Below are 19,525 nucleotides of genomic sequence, written 5' to 3'. Positions count from 1 at the left end.
CCAAATTTTCTGAAGGAAAAGCCTAAGCTGGACAGACAGAGCACATAGACCTTTTATTGCCCAGTCACAATTTAAAGTCTTCTAGAAAAATATCAATATTTTGGAAATGACTCATGTGTGTGCTAAGAACAGAGAAGTTAATCAACTGTGTCTTGTTCTAAGATGAGTTCATTTCAATAATTTACTACTTAGAAATGCTGTCAACCATTTACAATTTTTATCTTGTAAATGCACATGAAAGTAGGTCACTGAAAATGGGCTTACATACATAAAACACCAGACACATCAGAGGATTAAAATATAAAAAGTGGGAGATGAGAAAACTGACCTGCTTCTTTGGGTGTTTGTTTAGCAGGGCTAAAAATAAGACATAACATCTGGAGCAATCTGCCAAAGCTGTACAGCAGTCATTGAAGGAAGAAAGTTTGCTACAAGTTTTAAAAGAACATAAGTGAGTTCCCTGCTGTCCAGGTAATTTTTCCCCCACATTAAAATATTTTCCCCTGTATCCTGAACAATTGGTATTTTCTGTCCTAGTGCAATTCAGCTAAGTTTGTGTATAGCCCAAATCAGACATAATGCTAAACTGCAACCATGCGGACAAGTACAGCCAGGTAGAGGTCTCCTATGCAAGTGAGAAGAAGTAAAAGTAAAATCTTTTACTTCCATTTTAACACTTCCATGTTGCATGTAAAATCCAGGAACTGCAATTTCTTAACTAAAGTTAGAACAAGCCAGACTATCAAACCATAGTTTGTACCTGATTTGATATCTTGGCTTATTTCAACTCTAATAAGGAACTGTAGTTCTTGGAATTTGTACATAACACCATGTCTCCTGGTGGCTCCGTGAAAATTATTACCTTAAGATTCATTACAAACAAAGCTAAAATCTGTGAAATATCAACAAGGAAAAAATGAAATGCAAAATGAGACCAGAAAATTAGGACAACAAACACCACTAATATTTCACATTAACACTGAAATTCAAACAACAATTTGTTTGGAGTTCTCCTGGCTTGGGCTCCAACAGGCTGGTCTTTGGGAAAGAGGGAGAAACAAGGGATAGGAAAAGAAATAGGAAGAGAATACAACAGCAATTGTGGAGGAGATGTGGAACTAGTTGTTGTAGAAACAGAGGCTTACTAAGACTTTTAAGAAGGGGGAGGGAAGAGAAGCGACAGCAGCAATGGTTGTGCAGAAAAGTGAACCAGAGATAGCAAGGTTTAAGGTTCTTCATAAAGTTTCAAAGGAGCTGCCTGAATCAAACTAGACCTGTTTTCATTGACTGGCTTCTACAGATCTCAAATACAATAGATGTCTTTCATTTGTTAGCTGACATCCTTTCAAAGTGATAACAGCACTTTACACATTCAAAGTGTTTGCGCACTAATTCCTACAATGTCTTCTGACAATTTTTAAATGTGGTTTCCAGGCTAAGCAGTGCTGGTCCTCCATGAATAAAGCATAAATCCTACAGTGATTTGGTCAATAATAATGTACGACCCTGAGGGACGGGCACATGTTCATTTTGCAGATACAATCTGCTATTCCATGGGCTACAAGTGCACTTAGGTCCTGCTTAGGGCTCTGAGAGGAAAACGCAAGCTGTTTTACAGCTGACAAAGGGAACCTGCATGGGGCTACCGACTCCAACAAACAAAGAACTGGCATCCAGAAAGGCATGTCTCATGAGTCAAAATTGCAATTTAAAAAACAATGAGGTATCCATCACCTGAATATTCTGGCCACATTGGTACAGACATCCTTGTCACTCATATGTTTTTCCAGCATTAGGCAAAGCTCTGGAATTGCTCCACTGTCCAGAAGTTTACACCTTGACTGTGGCAAATCAACCAAGTTTCGCAAAGTGGCAGTTAGCTGCAGAAAAGAGATTTAAACATGAATAAATCATAACGTTATTATGAATCCCAGACACTTTTGAAAATTTAACAAGGTTCTATCTTGTCTAAGCCGCATCCTATGAAACTCCCTCTACAGACATGTAGGAAACAGTATGGATTATTTAAGCACTGGTGTACAGAACAATGATACAGATTTAGTTTTTAAAACTAGAATAGAGGTTAATGGAGGTCATATTTCTTTTTTATTCTCAAAGCAGAATAATGTTCTCTTCCTCTACTGGAGACATGATCTGTTTGTTTACTCTCCTGCCCTTTGGCCTGTTTTCTTATAATGTTTCTCCAAGCTGGATATGGAACAACTACATAGACCTGTGACTTGCCTTCCCTTTTCAGCCAAAGTACGAGAATAAGCTGAGGTGAAAGAGCTTCATATGCTCCTGGATGAAAGAATATCTGGGACCATTTCATTCTAACTTCTGACCCATGTTTAGGCACTAAGATTACCATCAATGAAACAGAGAGAAGGAGTGTGACCCTGCAGATTCTCCAGGAGCTCTCAGAAACATTTGAGACTATACTGAACACACTATACTTCTGAACCAACTTTGTGGATTGTACACGTCCTAGGAAGCTCTCAACTTGACTATTGCAATGCATTCTACATATGGCTGGTCTTGAAGACAGTCGAAAAACTTCCTCTGAATGATGGAATGCAGCAGCACAGCTTGTGTACAGGATTAGCTGCCTAGGGTATATTACACCAGTACAAGAACTCTACTGGCTACCACATTCAAGATGATGGTTTTGACTCTTAAAGCTCTCTGCAGCCTGGATCTAGGATATTCGAGGAAGTACTTTATATACTTTGTCATACTTTGAGAAGAGACGAGTTTGGCGTTTACTAATTACAAGTACTTTTCAGTAGTGACTCTTAAACTGTAGAATAATTGTGCTCCTGTATCCACAGGTATTCCATTACGTTAACAACAACAACAACAACAACCACCCCACAGTTAAGTGAAACCAAAGATATGGGCAAATGCTGCTGGGCTCACACTGAGCCCTAAAGTCAAAAAAAGGGCACTTCTGGTTTCTCCATGAAACCAGAAGTGACTTTTTAATGCCTTATAAGGCATAGGGAGGCACCGGGAAGCTTTTATCACTTTAGATATCCTTTTCTTATCTTTTTTCATATCTACTGGGCTAAGTCAACTCCAATTTTGTTGATTTGACTTAACATCCCATCCCTAATTTGGTGGTAATTAATCCAACATTAACAGGACCACCAATGACATCAATAACCATTCTACAAATCTCAAGCAAAAAATGGGGTAATTGTGATGAAAATGACTTTCACTCTTCTTCATCACCAGACTGTCATAAGGACCTTCAACAATGTGATATGTTTGACTCTAGCCAATATCAAGCACCAATTTCCATGTTTCATCATCACCCATACTAGTATCCGCTCCTGCTGCTGTATGGAACATCCACCCTGCATCTTTTCGGTTCACTGATTTTCTATCCCTTTCCTAATCCCCCCTGAAAATTGCCTCTCTGCTAGGTTGCATTTGCCTCTTAAATAATAGAGTAGAGAGATAAGACATAAATTCAATTTATCTACTGCATTTTTCCTCTCAACTTGTCACAATAGGGACTGGTAACAAGGATGAAACTCCAGCCTTTCACTTCCTTTTGATGAAGTAAATGTATTTTCCTATAGTGATCATGCAACCATTTCCACAGGGCCCAGTGACTATAACTAGCAGATCCCTAAGAGCTCACACATGGGTTTGCCTATGGATCTCCAATTTATTTTCCATTGCTGGTGCTTTCAAATAAAGACTTTTGCAACTGGTGACAAAAACAGTAAATCAGCAACAACTGCAATCCAGAAGGAGCTGATGCTTGTATTGACTGCCATTAGTTTGAATGGGGTAGCAGAATCTGTGTGGTTGGCACAGCAACTGCAGTGCCAGCAACAGCAGTACTATACCTCCAGTAATTGGTACCTGTTCATCGAGGTACATCCCCACCCACCCTCCATACATACTGCTGCAAAAGGAAGCAGTTGTCTAAATGCACTTAAAGAGAGATAATTAATTACATGATCCCATATTATAGATGACATTACAATATGAGTAGCCATAGAAGCAAACTGAAGAATGAAGTCACCTTCGATACACCAGAAACAATTTTCACAAATAATAAATATTTAGTTAGGTTAGATAAAATATTTATATACCACACTTCAATAAATAAAAATCACGAGGCAGTTCGCATAATCAATAAAACACAGTAAAGCCATTTAGGACTTAAAGGTAAGCACCAGAACTTGGGATTGCGCCCAGAAATGCTGTAGTGGCAAATGCAAAGAACTGGTGGGATGCATTCCCTATAGCCATTAGTAGCTAAGCAGCTCTGTTTTGGCCTAAATGAAGTTCCTGAAAAGTCTTCAAACACAACCTTCACATCTATTTATTGATTAAAATATTGGTACTCCACCTTTCTCCCCCCCCCATTACTGGTCTGCCCAAGGCAGCTGTATGAACAATATTGTTCATAGATATCCCAGAAGACAATACCTAACTATGTAACTCAGTATAAAGTGGCTTCATATATATTCTGGACTTGAGATATTAGCTGGAATCCAATGAATGGTTCCATGTGCAAACAGAAAGAAACTTTCACTTAAGCAAAACAGTCTCTCCAGTTTCTACCAATAACAACCCAAAAGTAGCTTCCCATGGTCCATTCTGGGGGATGGCTCCTCCCTCAGGAATGGTTTTAGAGATTGCAAGGGGCTATATAGGTAGTGGAGAGGAGGAGGCAGAATACAATGCAGCAGTCTAATGTGGAAATTACCAGGGCATGGATAACTGTGACAACTAATGAAGCAAGGCGTTATTAGGCCACCTGCATCAGCTACTGACAATTCATTGCACTACATAAGCACCAACTGGTCATTAATGTTTGTTACAAGACAGAAATACGTTATGTGTGAAACTGCCTGTTTTAGAGAAGGGCAAGCTTGGGATGCCACACTGACACAGCCCAGTGGGTTGGTGCTACAATGCCAACAACAAGTACCAAACAAAATGCAATCTGACTGTGATAGTGATCACTGATTTACGGCACAGAAATCAGGAAAGAGAAGTCTCAACAGGGAATGACTGCCTTGTTTAGCATTCCCATACCATGTAATGAGGATTCTATATTTCCACAAAACATAAAAGTACATCATCAAAATTTCCTGGGTTATACTTGGTGTGCATTGTAAGCCAACTGGCCCTTGCTCTGGACTCTGGCAAAAGCAAGTTTTTCAGCTATTCCATAGAAATAGGCAAGGTTACAGTGCAGTAATACTTCTAGAAACCTTTTAGAGAGCTTCTAAAAAAGTTTATTTTTTTTTAAAAAGCCAGTTATAAGAGAGGAAACTTGGGGTTCCATGGAAGACGACCTCATCAAAAAAGCAATCATAAATGTAATCTCAAACATAAAAATAAGCAAAGAATGTCACTCTAAGAGTCTGCCCTCCAGTAGCCCTACCAAATTTTAATAGTTTAAAAAAATCTTCCATGGGTAGCAATCAGAGTTACACTCCTTACCTTGTGGAGGCCTCAATAACTACCATTCCACCACAAGGTGCAATGCACACCCCATTGGCATGGCTATAACAGGGTTAGGAAATGGGTTAGGATTTGGCCCTAATTAGCTACAATTACATTTTGATTTATACACAGTGTCACTGCTATAAAGGCACCTAAATACATTTAGAACAATTTCAAGTATACAAACGGGCCACAAATTTTATCTTGTTCAAATAAAAGCTTAATGCTGACCTGGACCAAGAGGTGCCCCACACTGGAAAACTGTGCATCATTTTCATTAATTTCATTAATTAGCTTCATTAGTTGCACCAGTATTTCAACAGTTCCCTTGTTGACCATCTCATTAATGAGGTTTGCATTTCCAGAAATGAATTTTATAGCACCCATACAATAGAGAAAAGCCTCACTGTTTGCTTGCAAATCTTCAACTCTTAGAATTTCCAGCAGAGAATCTATGGAGAAAATTAGGAATACTGATGTGAATGTTTCTGTCTGATGCTATCCTTATGTATTTTATAGCTTCAGTTGCGGTGGTTTGTTTCAGAATGTTCTATATTACAACAACATAATGACCTGTAGGTTACAGAAGTTAATCTGCATAGGTCTTGCTTTAACTTGCTGACTTGTGAAAATTGTAGGTCATGGTACTGAAAAAATAATTAGCGACTTAGGGCCCAATCCTATTCAATTTTACGGTGCTGGTGCAGCCATGCTGTTGGGGCATGTACTGCATCCTGTGGTGGGGACGCAGTCGCGGAGGCCACCTTAAGGTATGGGAACATTTGTTCCCTTACCTTGGGGCTGCATTGAGGCTACACCAATGCTGGAAAATTGGATAGGATTGGGCCCTTAAGGTCTCACTATCAAGGCCATGTTTTAAGAAAAAGAAGCTTGTCTCTTTGACAGAGGGAACCAGCTGCACATCTGGCTATGTCTCACCTTGGACATATATATTTTCTGTAACATTCTTACATTCTCATCATTAATCAGTGATAAAACTGTAATCCTGAGTTGTATACGAAGGACAGAAATAGTTCAAAACATAGGGCTGATCCACACAGTGCCTTTGGCTGAGTGGTGGCTACTGAATCTGCAACAAAGCAAAAGCATGAGCTCTAGTTCACGGAAAGTTATGCAAAAATAAATTTGTTAGAGTTGTATCCTTCTGCACTCCACATGAACTCAGGATACAACCACTAGTCTTTAAAGTGTCAGAGGATTCTGTCTTATTTTTACTGCAATAGACCAATACTAAAATTCTATGAATACTTAATTTGGGAGTCAGCTCCATCGTACTTACTGGAACTTCCTTCTGAATAGAATTGGGTTATAAAACTGCTACCAAGCCATGACAAAGAAATTATCCAGTTTCTCCACACCACCCACATCACTATTCAACTGATTTTTGAAAAGGTATTATAACAAACAAATGTGTGCACTGCCAGTCAGCAGGCCACTACAGTCCTTATGAATATTGCCCAAGAGTTTATAGCTTGTTCTGACAGATTTGGATAAGGGGTATAAATCCCGTGGGGTTCATATGTAAGAATTCCTAAAGCACCTAGACAAATATCCATTTTGTTTTCTGAATTCTTAAAGCAACCTTCTCTTGTGGTTTATAAAGGGAACTTGACAAGATTCAGGAGTTTAAGGGCCCAATCCTACATGATGCGTGCGAGCCCAGAGCAGGCGCACACTGTCGCATACGTACCATAAGGCACACCTGTGACAGACAGCATTGGCCCAGTACCAGAGCAGGCTCAGCTCAAGCCTGCTCTGGGCCAGCACCAGTGGGAAGCCAGCCAGACACCAGCTAGTGTTTCATGTGAGTGTCAGGCAGCAGAACAGTAAGTTGGGGCGGGAAGGGAGATGTTCCAGGGGGGGGGGGGAAGAGCAGTGGGAAGCAGAGCTCAGCTCCATTGGATTCAAAGCCCTGCATCAGCCTCCCAGCAGAGTCAAGTAGTCCCACTGCAGGGCTTCTTACCTTATTCAGGGTAAGGGGACATTTGCCCCCTTCCCCTGAGCAGATGTGGGGCTTCCAGGGGCTGCCCGGTATCCATAGGATGCAGCAGCAGCCGTTTTCGTGCTGCTGCAGCCCTGGGGGCCGGCCAGCTCAGGATTGGGCTGCCCAGCATCACAGAGTTCTAAGGCAATCAGCTGGATGGACTGCTCACTTTTCAGGTGATAGAAGTAGTACTCCAACCTCCCTAGCCAATAGGCTAGAATCAGAAGACTGATGTCATGATTGGGTTCTACTTACCAGCTAGGCAGCAGCAGTCCTGGGTTTTTCCCCACCCAGGGACACCTCCCACTTTGCCTCCCCTACCCCTTGACCTGGTAGCAACTGCAGTTAATTAATCACGTCATCACAATCACTTCTGGAATTGCGCTGGGAACTGAAGCCTCTCCCAGTGTTATTCCACACCATTTTGGACCACCCTCTTCCTCTCCTCCAAGGAGAGAAAAGACACAGCCCAGAGCAGCATAGAATCATGCCAGGAGTGGCAACTCCCAGCACGATGCTACTCTGGATGGAATGAGATAAGCTACATAGATTCAAGGTAGCAGGATAAGAGTGAGTGTGTTAAAGGTGAGCCATTAGGTCTCAGAAAGAAAAACTCAGCAAGGTTGAAGTTGGAGATTTTTTTTTCTCCTTCCTGTTCCAAAGACAGGCACACCTGAGGTCCAATCCTATCCAACTTTCCAGCTGCCATGCCAATGTGACATGTGCTGCACCCTGCAGCGGTGGGGGGGGCAGTCACAGAGGCTGTGACTCAAGGTAAGTCCTCAAGGTAAGGGAACATTTGGCTGCATAGCAGATGCATCAGCACTGGAAAGTTGGATAGGATTTGGCACCTAGAGACAGAATTGTGCATGCAATGGAGCAATATCTCAATAGAAGTTAGAGAAATTCAGAGGGCTTATGCTGAAAATCATATAAAAGGATACCAAAAAAAGGCTGAAGTTCAGTCTAAACCTTGTGTGTCCATTAATACATCATTTCCAAAGAGCTCCCATTCCCCCCACATATTAGTCCTCCAGCTTCCCTTTCAACTTATTACACTGTAATGGTGACCGGTTATGGTAAGATCTATAAAATAAAGAACATACCCAGTATGCTGTCATTCTGAATGAGGGAATCATTTTTTTCATTCCTGCTAATTTTAAATACCAGTTTGCAGACATTAAGTAGATTCTTTCCACTGACTTTCAGCTGCAAAGAAAAAAGGGAGATAGTGTGTGCACATGTTTGAGAGAGTGAACTAATATCAATAAAATCACTAGACTTTGATTTTTCTATTATTTACTCAAAAGCAGATTCAGAAGCTTCACAATCACAAAACTTTATAGCTATTACTGGGTAAGAGGCACTTTTTCAAGTGGGTGCTCCTCTTTTTAGCGGGGGGGGGGGGGAGTAACCCGCCCACCTCACCCCAGCAATGTATTTTCTAGTGGCTGCCTGCTGGTGTTCTTTTGCATCTTTTTAGATTGTGAGCCCTTTTGCGAAAGGGAGCTATTAGTTATTTGATTTTTCTCTGTAAACCACTTTGTGAACTTTTAGTTGAAAAGTGGCATATAAATACTGTTAATAATAATAACTCTATGCTCTTTCACTGTTTTCTTGTTTGAAGAAAGGCTGGTACTTTGTAAATATTCAGCCATAACACAGGACTTCCAAAAGTGGGATAAAAGTCACACTGCATTTCTACATGTACAGGTTAACAAGAAAAACCAACTTTGAGTGTTCTATGAATTTCTTGCAACTATGTGGGGAGATGTGGTGGGCCTCCCACTAATTTGTGCAGTCCTATTACTCTGAACTGGGAGTCCCTACACACAAAGGGGAAGCTCTAGTTTTTAACAACATTTACAACACTCCCATACATGAAGAGTAGGGTGGGAATTGGAGAAGTGTTGGGGATCCCATCTCCGGCAGTTCTTGTCTCTCTTGAGGGAACAGAGATTCACCCTGAAGCCCTCCCCTATAGACAGACCTATTTTGCAGGTTGCAAAACAAAAAAGGCAGGGCAATGTTTAAATAAGCAAATAAATGAATATATTCTGTAACTTGCTAGAAACTAGGGTTGCAATCTACTATTTACTACCATCACTCCACTCTGCTCTGAGTCCTGGCTATCAACCCAGACCAGGGAACACCCTAAAAAGTGAGCAAAGTTTGTTCAACACATCATCAGCCTGTTACAGGTGAAAGGGTTGATGGTGGCAGGGGAGAAGGACACCTACAGCATGATATGGAGAGAAGACATCTGTGGTTTTGCTAGCAAGTAGCTTAGGAATCTATAGACTGTATGGCAACGATCGCAGAATTCTAAAATATCTCCTTTTACATGTACTCTTGAATTTCTGGCAAAAGTAATATTGTTGCTTCATTCACACACAGAAATACATACACTACCAGTTAGAAGAGACGGAAAGTATTTAAGAAATTCTAAATAAAACTCAACCAGAGAGAGCATGAATTCCCAGGGGGGTGGATTTTAGTAGGATTGGGCTGTCTAACATGTAATTATACCATTAAAATCTATGGGTTTTTAAGGCATTCTGAACAGCTTGTTTCACTTTTTAAGAACTATTCTAACTTTATCCCTATATTGAAACTAGAGAGCCGAAACTAGCCTTGTCTACAACCACTTAGCAAGTCCATGGCAAAGGTGAGTTTCAGGCTCAGGAATCCTTTCTTTGCAACTTAGGGCGCAATCCAGTGGTATTCTTGGACTGGTGCAAGTCCCTTGCACCAGCCCAACATTGTCACGAAACGGGGTAGTACTTTTGCACCAACATAAGGGGAGATAGGCCGGCGCACGGGCCCCAGAGATGGTGAGTTTGCGTCAGCCGAGCTCAGCCAGTGCAGGGGTCTAGAGGGAGGGCATGGGGAGAGTGGGTAGGAGGTGGGAGGGGGGCATTTCAGGATAGGGGAGGGTGGGCAGTGGACATTCCACAGCAGGCAGGAAGGCAGTGGGAGGCAGGGCCAGGATCCGGCACTTATGCTAGATCCTAGCCCCATTCCCGGGTGGCCTGGGGCAGTCCCAGGCTGCTCGGATTTGTGCCACTTCTTTAGGTGGCGCAGATTCAAGCAGCACTGCTGTGGTTCTCCCCAGAGTAAGGGGAAAAACCTCCCCTTGCCTAGGGCTGACCCACAAGCAACCCGCAACTTGCGCTGGATACAGCACACACCCACTGGCCTTCCTGTTCCAGCACAAGTTAGGATTGGGCTGTCAATCTCTTAAAGTGCAATCTTTTACATGTCTACTGTGAAGTAAGCCCCACTGAGATGAATGAAATTTACTTCCAAGTATGTGTGAACAGGATTGCAGCCTAAGCCATTATGCTACACCAGCTCCAAAAGGATTACCCTAAAAAACAGATATTTTGAAATTTAATTGAGGCTACAAAATGAACGTGCACTGAAACTTCTTTCCAGTCTTCCAGTGGAACTATGGTCAAATGCAACATTTTAGAATGGTTAAAAGTAAAGCAACATGTGAAAGGGTACTTTAATTAAAGCTCTGTGGAACAAATCTCTTGCTTAGTATACAAAGCAAGTATACTATGAACTATAATAATGATTGATACAATCTTTTATCTGGGGGCTTCTTTTATTGGGGGCTTCTTATTTTGACATATCATTTTGTTCAGTTGTACATGACAATTTGTTACTATCATTGCTGCTGTCTCTTTGAAAAACTCAGGCTCTTGGCGCACATACATAAGAAAAAGTAAGGTTACATTGAGCACAATGAGGTTTCCGTTCAAGTAAATATATTGAGGTGCAGATGAATAGGTCTGTTGACATAATTTTGATAGAAGAAAATATGTCAAATCTTCACAGTTTCCCATTCTGGGTCTAATTATGAGTATCACTGATTCCAAAAGAGTTTGACATCTCAAATAATGCAAGTATGAGGTACTATTTTATATTCTATAATACTTATGCTCCATCTCTTAATCTCCTGGATGTCAAAATGAATCCTACCATTACAGTCAGAATATGAAATGTTAAAAATATAATTAGAAGTTCTGATCAGTTCATACACTGAAAAATTCTGCAACTTGAGCTGAACAACTCATCTAGCCATTTGAATTCTGTTGCATTTCTCAGGATACAATGCGCAACTTCACACAAGAATCAAGTTTATAGGATGCATACATCATCACATTGTACAATTACCACTAACTACACTTACGCCCAAAATAATTTTTGCTACTTTCAGGCCAAGAGAATCCGAAGCAATGTCAACTAATTTGTATAGTGTCTTCAAAAATAAGGTTCTCATTTTAAATTGCTTGCCAAGCATATTTCCTTCCTCCAAGACTTGATATAGACTGGTACAGGCATGGCAAAGACGGTCTATGTTGTCCTCTATTTGGGATGGAAAAAAGAAAGGAAAGTCATGTTATCAAGTCATATGGCTTCTGAGATCTTAACAGCCTGGAAATCTCTGGATATAAAATCAATTTTTTCCAAATCAGAATACATGAAGTCAAATACTCAATCACTACTTCTTATGGACTAAAACTTATGAAGTCTTGGAGATCTCTTGGGGCATGTATACCCAAATCCAATACAAACTTGCTACCAGGGAATTATATAAAGCTTACATACTTGCTTCAATGGAAAGTTCACTTGTCTTGTGACAAGTTGTCTTGGCCAACGAGAATCCATGCAATAATGAAAAAGTATATGTTATCTACACTGTTCTTTTGCTTCAAGCTCTCCCAGTTATAACACCTAACAGTTCATGGTAGGGTGGCAACAAGAATTAGACAACTTTATATGGGGAGAACCCCAAGGTTATCACCAGTTACACTGACACAAACACAAGGGAGATTTGAGTTACCATGATTTATAGATGTATTATAATGCCTTTCACTTGAGGAAGGTTTGAAACTAGTGCATGAAACTTGAGTTTCGGAGGAGCACAGAAGCTAGTTGTGGAGACCAAGACACTTCAGAAGAATCTTAAGGTGATAAAAAGATCAAAAAAAGAATCGGGCCCAGGAAGGTGGTAGGTTAGGTGGCAGCGGCAAACACAGAATCATAATCACTTTCCTGGGCCTGATCCATCACCATGGGTCAAGGTGGACTTGCACCAGCTATAGAGCTGGTGCAGGTCCAAGTTGACCCATGGAAGCTGCTGGGGCTTATCCCTGGTCAGGGGAACAAATGTTCCCTTACCCCAAAGAGACATCATGTGGGGAGTTACATAGGATTGGGCTGCCAACATTCTGATAAAATCTTCAACTTATTGCAACTTGCAAGAACATGCATTATAATTGAGCAATACATCATTTGCTGATTTCAGATTTCATTTAAAAAATTTTATTTTATGTTTTCTTATTCTTTATTACTGTCCATACAAATTTCTATGCTATATTTTAACATTTAATACCAGCTTTAAAAAAGGCATATTGTTCAAAGCAGCAGAGAATAAAAACATAAACAGAAAGTAACTGAAAGAAAACCCTACAGAACTATCAGAAAATGCTCAGTATCAGGCACAATTATTCTGGCCCCAATCCAAAAGCCTTCTTTGGGTGCTCCTAAAGGATTGGTCCATGTTCTGCATCCCAAGTAAGGCCTATCCCTTCTTTCACTACACTTTGGCTAGTGTAGCTCTGATCCACTCTCCATGGCTGCTCTCAGCCAATACCCCTTCCTGTGGCCCATCAAAGCAGCACACGTATATGCTACCTGTGAATTATGGGGAATACCCTTCCTAAGAATGGCAAAAGCTATTAGGTGACTTTGCCTGAACTCCATGAGCTCAGGCAGATTTTGCATGCGTGCCATTTAGAGAGGTTTGAAGGACCCATTTTTCATTTTCCCCAGTCTTGTTGGGACTACTGGCGATTACTCCTCCATAGAACTTCTACATCTGCCTAAGCCCACAGTTAGTGTTATGAGCAAGTAAATAGGGTTTTTGCACTGATAGCCACACATGCACAAGCACAAGTCTCTGCTTAAAAAACAAGGGCAAAGATTGCCTGACCCATGTTTGGCCCCTCTGCTGCAGCTATTGTAATTATATTATACTATTATTATTAAAGAGGAAAGCACAAATGCACTGCTTTCATGAAATTTAACCTTAGATATCCACAAGTGAATTTTTAAAACTTAATGAGACTTATACCCCTTCCCCCACTGAATTCCTTGTTTCTGCCCTCCTTCTCAAATCTGAAATGGTACAATTGCTTGTAGTGCTGACAAAGGAATGTGGGTTGAATCCCCAAACCAATGACATAATCTTCATGTCCTATTCCATGATTTGCAGACTTGGGACACTATACATTGTTAATGCAAAAATATTAATGAAAAGAATCAGTGGAAATATAATAGGTTTAAAAAATCTATTCTGTGAAAGCTATAACTCAGAGGTTCCCAAACTTTTTTTGCACTGGGATCCACTTTTTAAAGTAACACTCTATCAGAACCCACCTAGCTTTACTAAGAAAAAGTTTCACTTTACCAGCCACTCAAGCCTCTGTTTTTATTCTTTCTACTATGGTGGGGGGCCCCTCTAATGTGTTTTTGAGCTCCATGTTCATTGGATCAGGACCATTCTGGTGGCCATGTGTTCCCCTTCACTGGATGTCAGTAAGAGACAAGGCATGGTTGCCTACTCATGAGTAGATACGTATGGCTCAGTTTAGTTTTCCATAGGGCTCAATGCATTCTCCTTGTCAGTGGGAGGGGCAACCACTTGAGAGTTTGCTGGGGTCTGTGCTCGTCAGATTGGGACCATTCTGATAGTGTTGCGTTCCCCTTAGCGTGCCCTTCAAAGTGGACAGAGGCACAGTCACCTACCCACAAGTAAGTATGCACAATCTGTTCTATTTTGCTCCCCGTAGGACTCAATACATTTTCTTGGTCAGCTATCAGCTTGTAAATTTCACAACCCACCAAAAATCAGAGCGCGACCCACTGGTATGTCTTGATCCATAGTTTGAGAACCACTATTATAACCTGTTTTATAGAAATGCATTATGTACCATTCTCCAATTCATGTAAGATTGACAAAATCTTCATATTCCAGTAGTTTTCTTCTTCAGTTTCAGTTCTTCCCAAATTATTTTCTGAAATTGTTAAAATATTAACCATTATTAATTGTTAAGGGGCAGGAGGTCTGGTCTAGAGGGTAGAGCCTCCGTTAGCCCAAAGATAACATCGGAAGGTCGCCAGTTCGAGGCCACCGGCAGCTCCATGAATGGCAAGACTTTGAAGCAGCTGCCAAGCTCAGTTATTCCACCTGCTCTTTGGTGTGAGCAAAGAAGTATCTTGGCTGCCTTTCATGTGAGAGATGAAGGAGCTGCTTGTCAGCCTGCGTGGGAGGCAACTGGAGGCCAGAAGTGAGACCAGACCAGAAAAATCCATCTGAAATGTTGTGTGGTTCTTGAAAGATAGAACCTTTCTGTGTTTGTAAAAATCCCCTTAGGGATTTAGAAACAGCCTGCCTATGTGAACTGCCTTGAATAAAGTCAGAGGAGTAATCCAATGACCAGAAAGGCGGTATATAAAAACCCAGTTATTATTATTAACAGACCACAAATTAACATTCACCTTCAAATCTTGACAGAACAAATTTATACAAAACTGACTTTGAAATTACTGCCATTGCAATATTTTTTTACCCCACCAGCAAAGCCTCAACACTCTAATGCACAGAAAATGTTTTTAGAGAGACACCTCTAAAAATCTTGATGGTAAAACAACAGAACTTAAACATAAAGTGACACGTTGCACTTATTTTTCTGCCTTGGTGGTTTATTGGCCCTAACCACAGCTTTGCATTCTGGTCACAAAGATTACATCAGTCTACATTTATTGGCTGCTGTTTTTAGCATGAAAATACAAGAGCCTTAGCAACACCGAGCTTTAGAAGACAGAAGACTACCTGTCTTACCTTTCCGGCTTCTTTACAGAAGCAAAAGACTACAAGTACAGTAAATGTTAACATATTCAGAACAGTCTAGCTAGTTAACATTTTTTACCTAAACAAAAATCACCTTTTTTGATCAAGTCCCATAAGCACAAGAAAGTGCTGGATTAGAATGTGTCTAGGAAAGCACACGGAGCACACCTTGTCAGAACAAGAGTGAGCCTGCACCAACAAGCAGATGTCGAGTGAACCCCCCTATAAAAACCCTATTTGGAAGAGTTCCACTTGAAAGTAAGCCCTAATGATTACAATTCCATCCAGGTAACTACATTTAGGATTGCAATCCCACATTCTTTACAACTGTGATAGGTGTTAATGACTGTATTCCTGAGCACACAAAGTGTTAGGAGTGGGGAAGGGAGAGAGAATTAACACATAACACAATTCTCTGCTATCATAATAAATCAAATAGACTTAAAATAGAATGGGTTGCATGAAAGAACAAGCATGGAAGTGAACTTCCCTGCCTCCTTTTTGGCCCAATAGCTAGAGGTGTTTGAAAATAGTGTTATTTACCTACTCAGAAGTAAACCCACTGTGTTTAGTAAGACTTGGGCTGTAACCATATCTTACTCACCAGAAACAAACACCTCTATACTTCCTGAAAAAAAAAGTTCTGGAAGGTTGGGGACCCTCTAGAGTGGGATTCTGTGGGGCAAAGAGGGCTCTGTGGTTATCAGGACACCAGTAATGATTGCTCCCCCCTACACAAACAGAAGAACTTTCCATTCACAGAAGAGGTTAGAATACAACTCAATGAAAAAAAAACACCATAGTTTTCAGAAGAACTGCAGATTTCACCATTAAATTTTTTTTTTTTGCTGATGCAGTCCAGTGATAAGCAAGCAAGGAAACTAGCAAGCAAGGAAACTAAAATGCTACGCTCAACCAATACTACGTATATGATTATAATATTGATGTACCTGTCTCAGTAGCAGACTGAATTCTATCTGTATTGTCTGGATGCGATGAAGGCCTACCTTGCCTCTTAATCTGCTCTCTGAAAAGAGAGATATGAATCAAATAGGAAAGTATAGGTAAGCAATAAAAACTGTAAACATAATAACTCACTTCTATTAAGACAACGAAACAGTATTGGATAAACGACAAGTTTATCCTAGCATTTAGAAACATCCTTGCCAAAAATAGCAGAGGAGGCCAATCAGTTTTTCCAACCTGCCAGCAACCCATTCCCATAGCTAACTATGGGGATATGGACTAACTCTCCATAGCTATGAAGTGCATGTTTTAGGCTCAGATCTGGGGACACTCCCAGAACCTCAAACTAGCACAGGGGTGCTAACTCCAGGACAGTTTGGGTATGGAAGGGTTCTGATTGATCAGGAAGTTAGGCTTTCCCCTAGCCCAACTGAAGCCAGTCAACTGGAGTTCACAAACAGAAAGTTTGTGTTCACTGAGACTGATCCTTGCCAGTGCCTGCTACATGCTGATAATGTGAAGGAGTGGGTGGACAACCACCTGCTTCTTCTCAGTCTAAATTAACTCACCACAATCAATCTGGGGAAGCTTATAGGCTGGGAACAAGCAGGTGCTCATCTGCTCTCTCCCAATCTAAATTAAGAAGTCATAGGTTTATTTATGTTTCTGGGCCCAGTCTCTAATTCCAATAGCTATTTGTCCCTGAGGGGGTAAGGGAATGGGTCCACTGCTATATAGTAAAACTTCAGCCCAGATAAAGGCACAGATTGGTGACTACTTCCTACTATTTCACCTCCCCCCAAAATAATCATAGGCCTCACTTACATTTCTTGTCAAAAAGAAAAATGTCACATATTTAATATTTTATATTTCATTACTAGGGGTGTTTGAAAATGGTTTTATTTTTTTCCACAGATTTTGTGATGAAAGAGGGAGAAAGCGTGTTATGTGTTTTTATTCTAAGTTCTCATTTTAATTAATTTTAAATGCTTTAAAAGTGTACTAGGTCAGTGATATACATTATAGAGTGTCAGCAGATGCAGTCACTATTATTTCTAACTGGAAAAGTGATCTATTTTAATTTCTGGAAAAGATCTTAAACACCAGAATGCAGTGTGTTGTGTTTTTATTTGGATATCTTAAACACCAAAAAAATGTGGGTTTTTGTGTTTATAACACCCCCCAAAACACCTCCATTCATTAATTATATTTATTCAAATACAAGAGTTTAAACAGAATTTTATACATATTTTGCAACTATGAGCCCAATACTAGCCATGTCTACTCAGAAGTAAGTACCATTATAGCCAGTGGAGCTTACTGCCAGGAAAGTGTAGATAGGATTGCAGCCTAAATCAAGTAAACTGCAATGAAATCTTTATACCAGAAGAGGTCACCATTATTGAACATAAAACTAAGAAGTTACTGTTTCTTTGTATGGAAGGTTGAAAAGAAGGCTGAGAACTACACAAAAATGTGCTATCAAGAGGAAATAAACTGAATGTAGATGGTATAAACTACATGGGGTTTATGTAGAAGGTATAAGATGGGGTTTAACTAGATGGTATAAGATGGGGTTTAGATTTGTTAGGCACTGGGGAACGTTTTGGGACAAGCGGGGCCAGTACAAGAGGGACGGGCTTCACTTGAACCAGAATGGAACCAGACTGCTGGCGCATAACATTAAAAAGGTGGCAGAGCAGCTTTTAAACTGATCCCTGGGGGAAGGCCGACAGGAGCCAAGGGGCATCCGGTTCAGGAATCCTCATCCCTATGGGACAAGGATGGGGAGGTTAGAGAACAAGACAAAGGCAGATTAGGAGAAGAAATTGGGAATGGTAGCGTGATGGGATGTGATAGACAGTTTGGCACAGTGAGAGGATGTGGGGACAAAGGAGCTAATAAGCAGCCCACCCTGGGGCATTCCATGTACAAATGTTTTTATGCGAATGCCCGAAGTCTCCGAGCAAAGATGGGAGAACTGGAATGTCTGGTGACTAGAGAAAACATTGACATAGTGGGCATAACAGAAACCTGGTGGAATGCGGAGAATCAGTGGGATACTGCAATCCCAGGCTGTAAACTCTACAGGAGGGACAGGCAGGGGCGTGTTGGAGGTGGGGTGGCCGTTTATGTTAAGGAAGGGATAGAATCCAGCACAGTAGAGACTGAAAGCGGGTTCGACTCCACCATAGAATCTCTATGGGTTAAATTACCAGGCCTGTGGGGCGATGTAATACTGCGGGCGTACTATCGTCCTCCAGACCAGAAATCGGAAGGGGACCTTGAAATGAGGATACAGATCAGGGAGGTGACAAGGAGGGACAGGGTTGTAATCATGGGGACTTCAATTATCCTCATATTGACTGGGTCAATTTGTGTTCTGGTCACGAAAAGGAGACCGGATTCCTTGAAGTGCTAAATGACTGTGCCTTAGAGCAGCTAGTCATGGAGCCCACCAGAGGAACAGGTGACTCTGGATTTAATATTGTGCGGTACACAGAACCTGGTTAGAGATGTCAATGTTATGGAGCCATTGGGGAACAGTGATCATGCTGCAATCCGTTTCGATGTGCACGTCGGGGAAGAATAATCTCTCACAAAAACCCTTGACTTCCGACGGGCGGACTTCCCTCAAATGAGGAGGCTGGTTAGAAAGAGGTTGAAAGGGAAGGTAAAAAGAGTCCAATCTCTCCAGAGTGCATGGAGGCTGCTTAAAACAACAGTTATAGAGGCCCAGCAGAGGTGTATACCACAAAGAAAGAAGGTTCCACTAAATCTAGGAGGGTGCCCACATGGCTAACGAGCCAAGTTAGAGAGGCTGTAAAGGGCAAGGAAGCTTCCTTCCGTAAATGGAAGTCTTGCCCTAATGAGGAGAATAAAAAGGAACATAAACTGTGGCAAAAGAAATGTAAGAAGGTGATATGGGAGGCCAAGCGAGACTATGAGGAATGCATGGCCAGCAACATTAAGGGGAATAATAAAAGCTTCTTCAAATATGTTAGAAGCAGGAAACTTGCCAGAGAAGCGGTTGGCCCTCTGGATGGTGAGGGAGGGAAAGGGGAGATAAAAGGAGACTTAGAGATGGCAGAGAAATTAAATGAGTTCTTTGCATCTGTCTTCACGGCAGAAGACTTCGGGCAGATACCGCT

At 41.1% G+C, this 19,525-nt stretch overlaps 1 protein-coding gene across 1 annotated transcript in view; it reads right to left on the bottom strand.

Annotated features, from left to right (window-relative positions):
• ARMC2 (armadillo repeat containing 2) overlaps positions 1-19,525 on the bottom strand; it is a 52,039-nt gene that overhangs the window by 15,242 nt on the left and 17,272 nt on the right. Inside the window, exons 7-13 of the mRNA XM_066613259.1 lie at positions 16,358-16,434; positions 14,488-14,571; positions 11,682-11,857; positions 8,587-8,689; positions 5,707-5,927; positions 1,735-1,880; positions 329-428 (exon numbers count right to left, since the gene is read on the bottom strand). Of these exons, the coding sequence (XP_066469356.1) occupies positions 329-428; positions 1,735-1,880; positions 5,707-5,927; positions 8,587-8,689; positions 11,682-11,857; positions 14,488-14,571; positions 16,358-16,434 (907 nt within the window). The remainder of the gene's footprint in view (positions 1-328; positions 429-1,734; positions 1,881-5,706; positions 5,928-8,586; positions 8,690-11,681; positions 11,858-14,487; positions 14,572-16,357; positions 16,435-19,525) is intronic.

The sequence above is a fragment of the Tiliqua scincoides genome, chromosome 1, assembly GCF_035046505.1.
Source record: "Tiliqua scincoides isolate rTilSci1 chromosome 1, rTilSci1.hap2, whole genome shotgun sequence".
Lineage (NCBI taxonomy): Eukaryota > Metazoa > Chordata > Lepidosauria > Squamata > Scincidae > Tiliqua > Tiliqua scincoides.
This window is presented reverse-complemented; position numbering and strand designations above follow the sequence as displayed.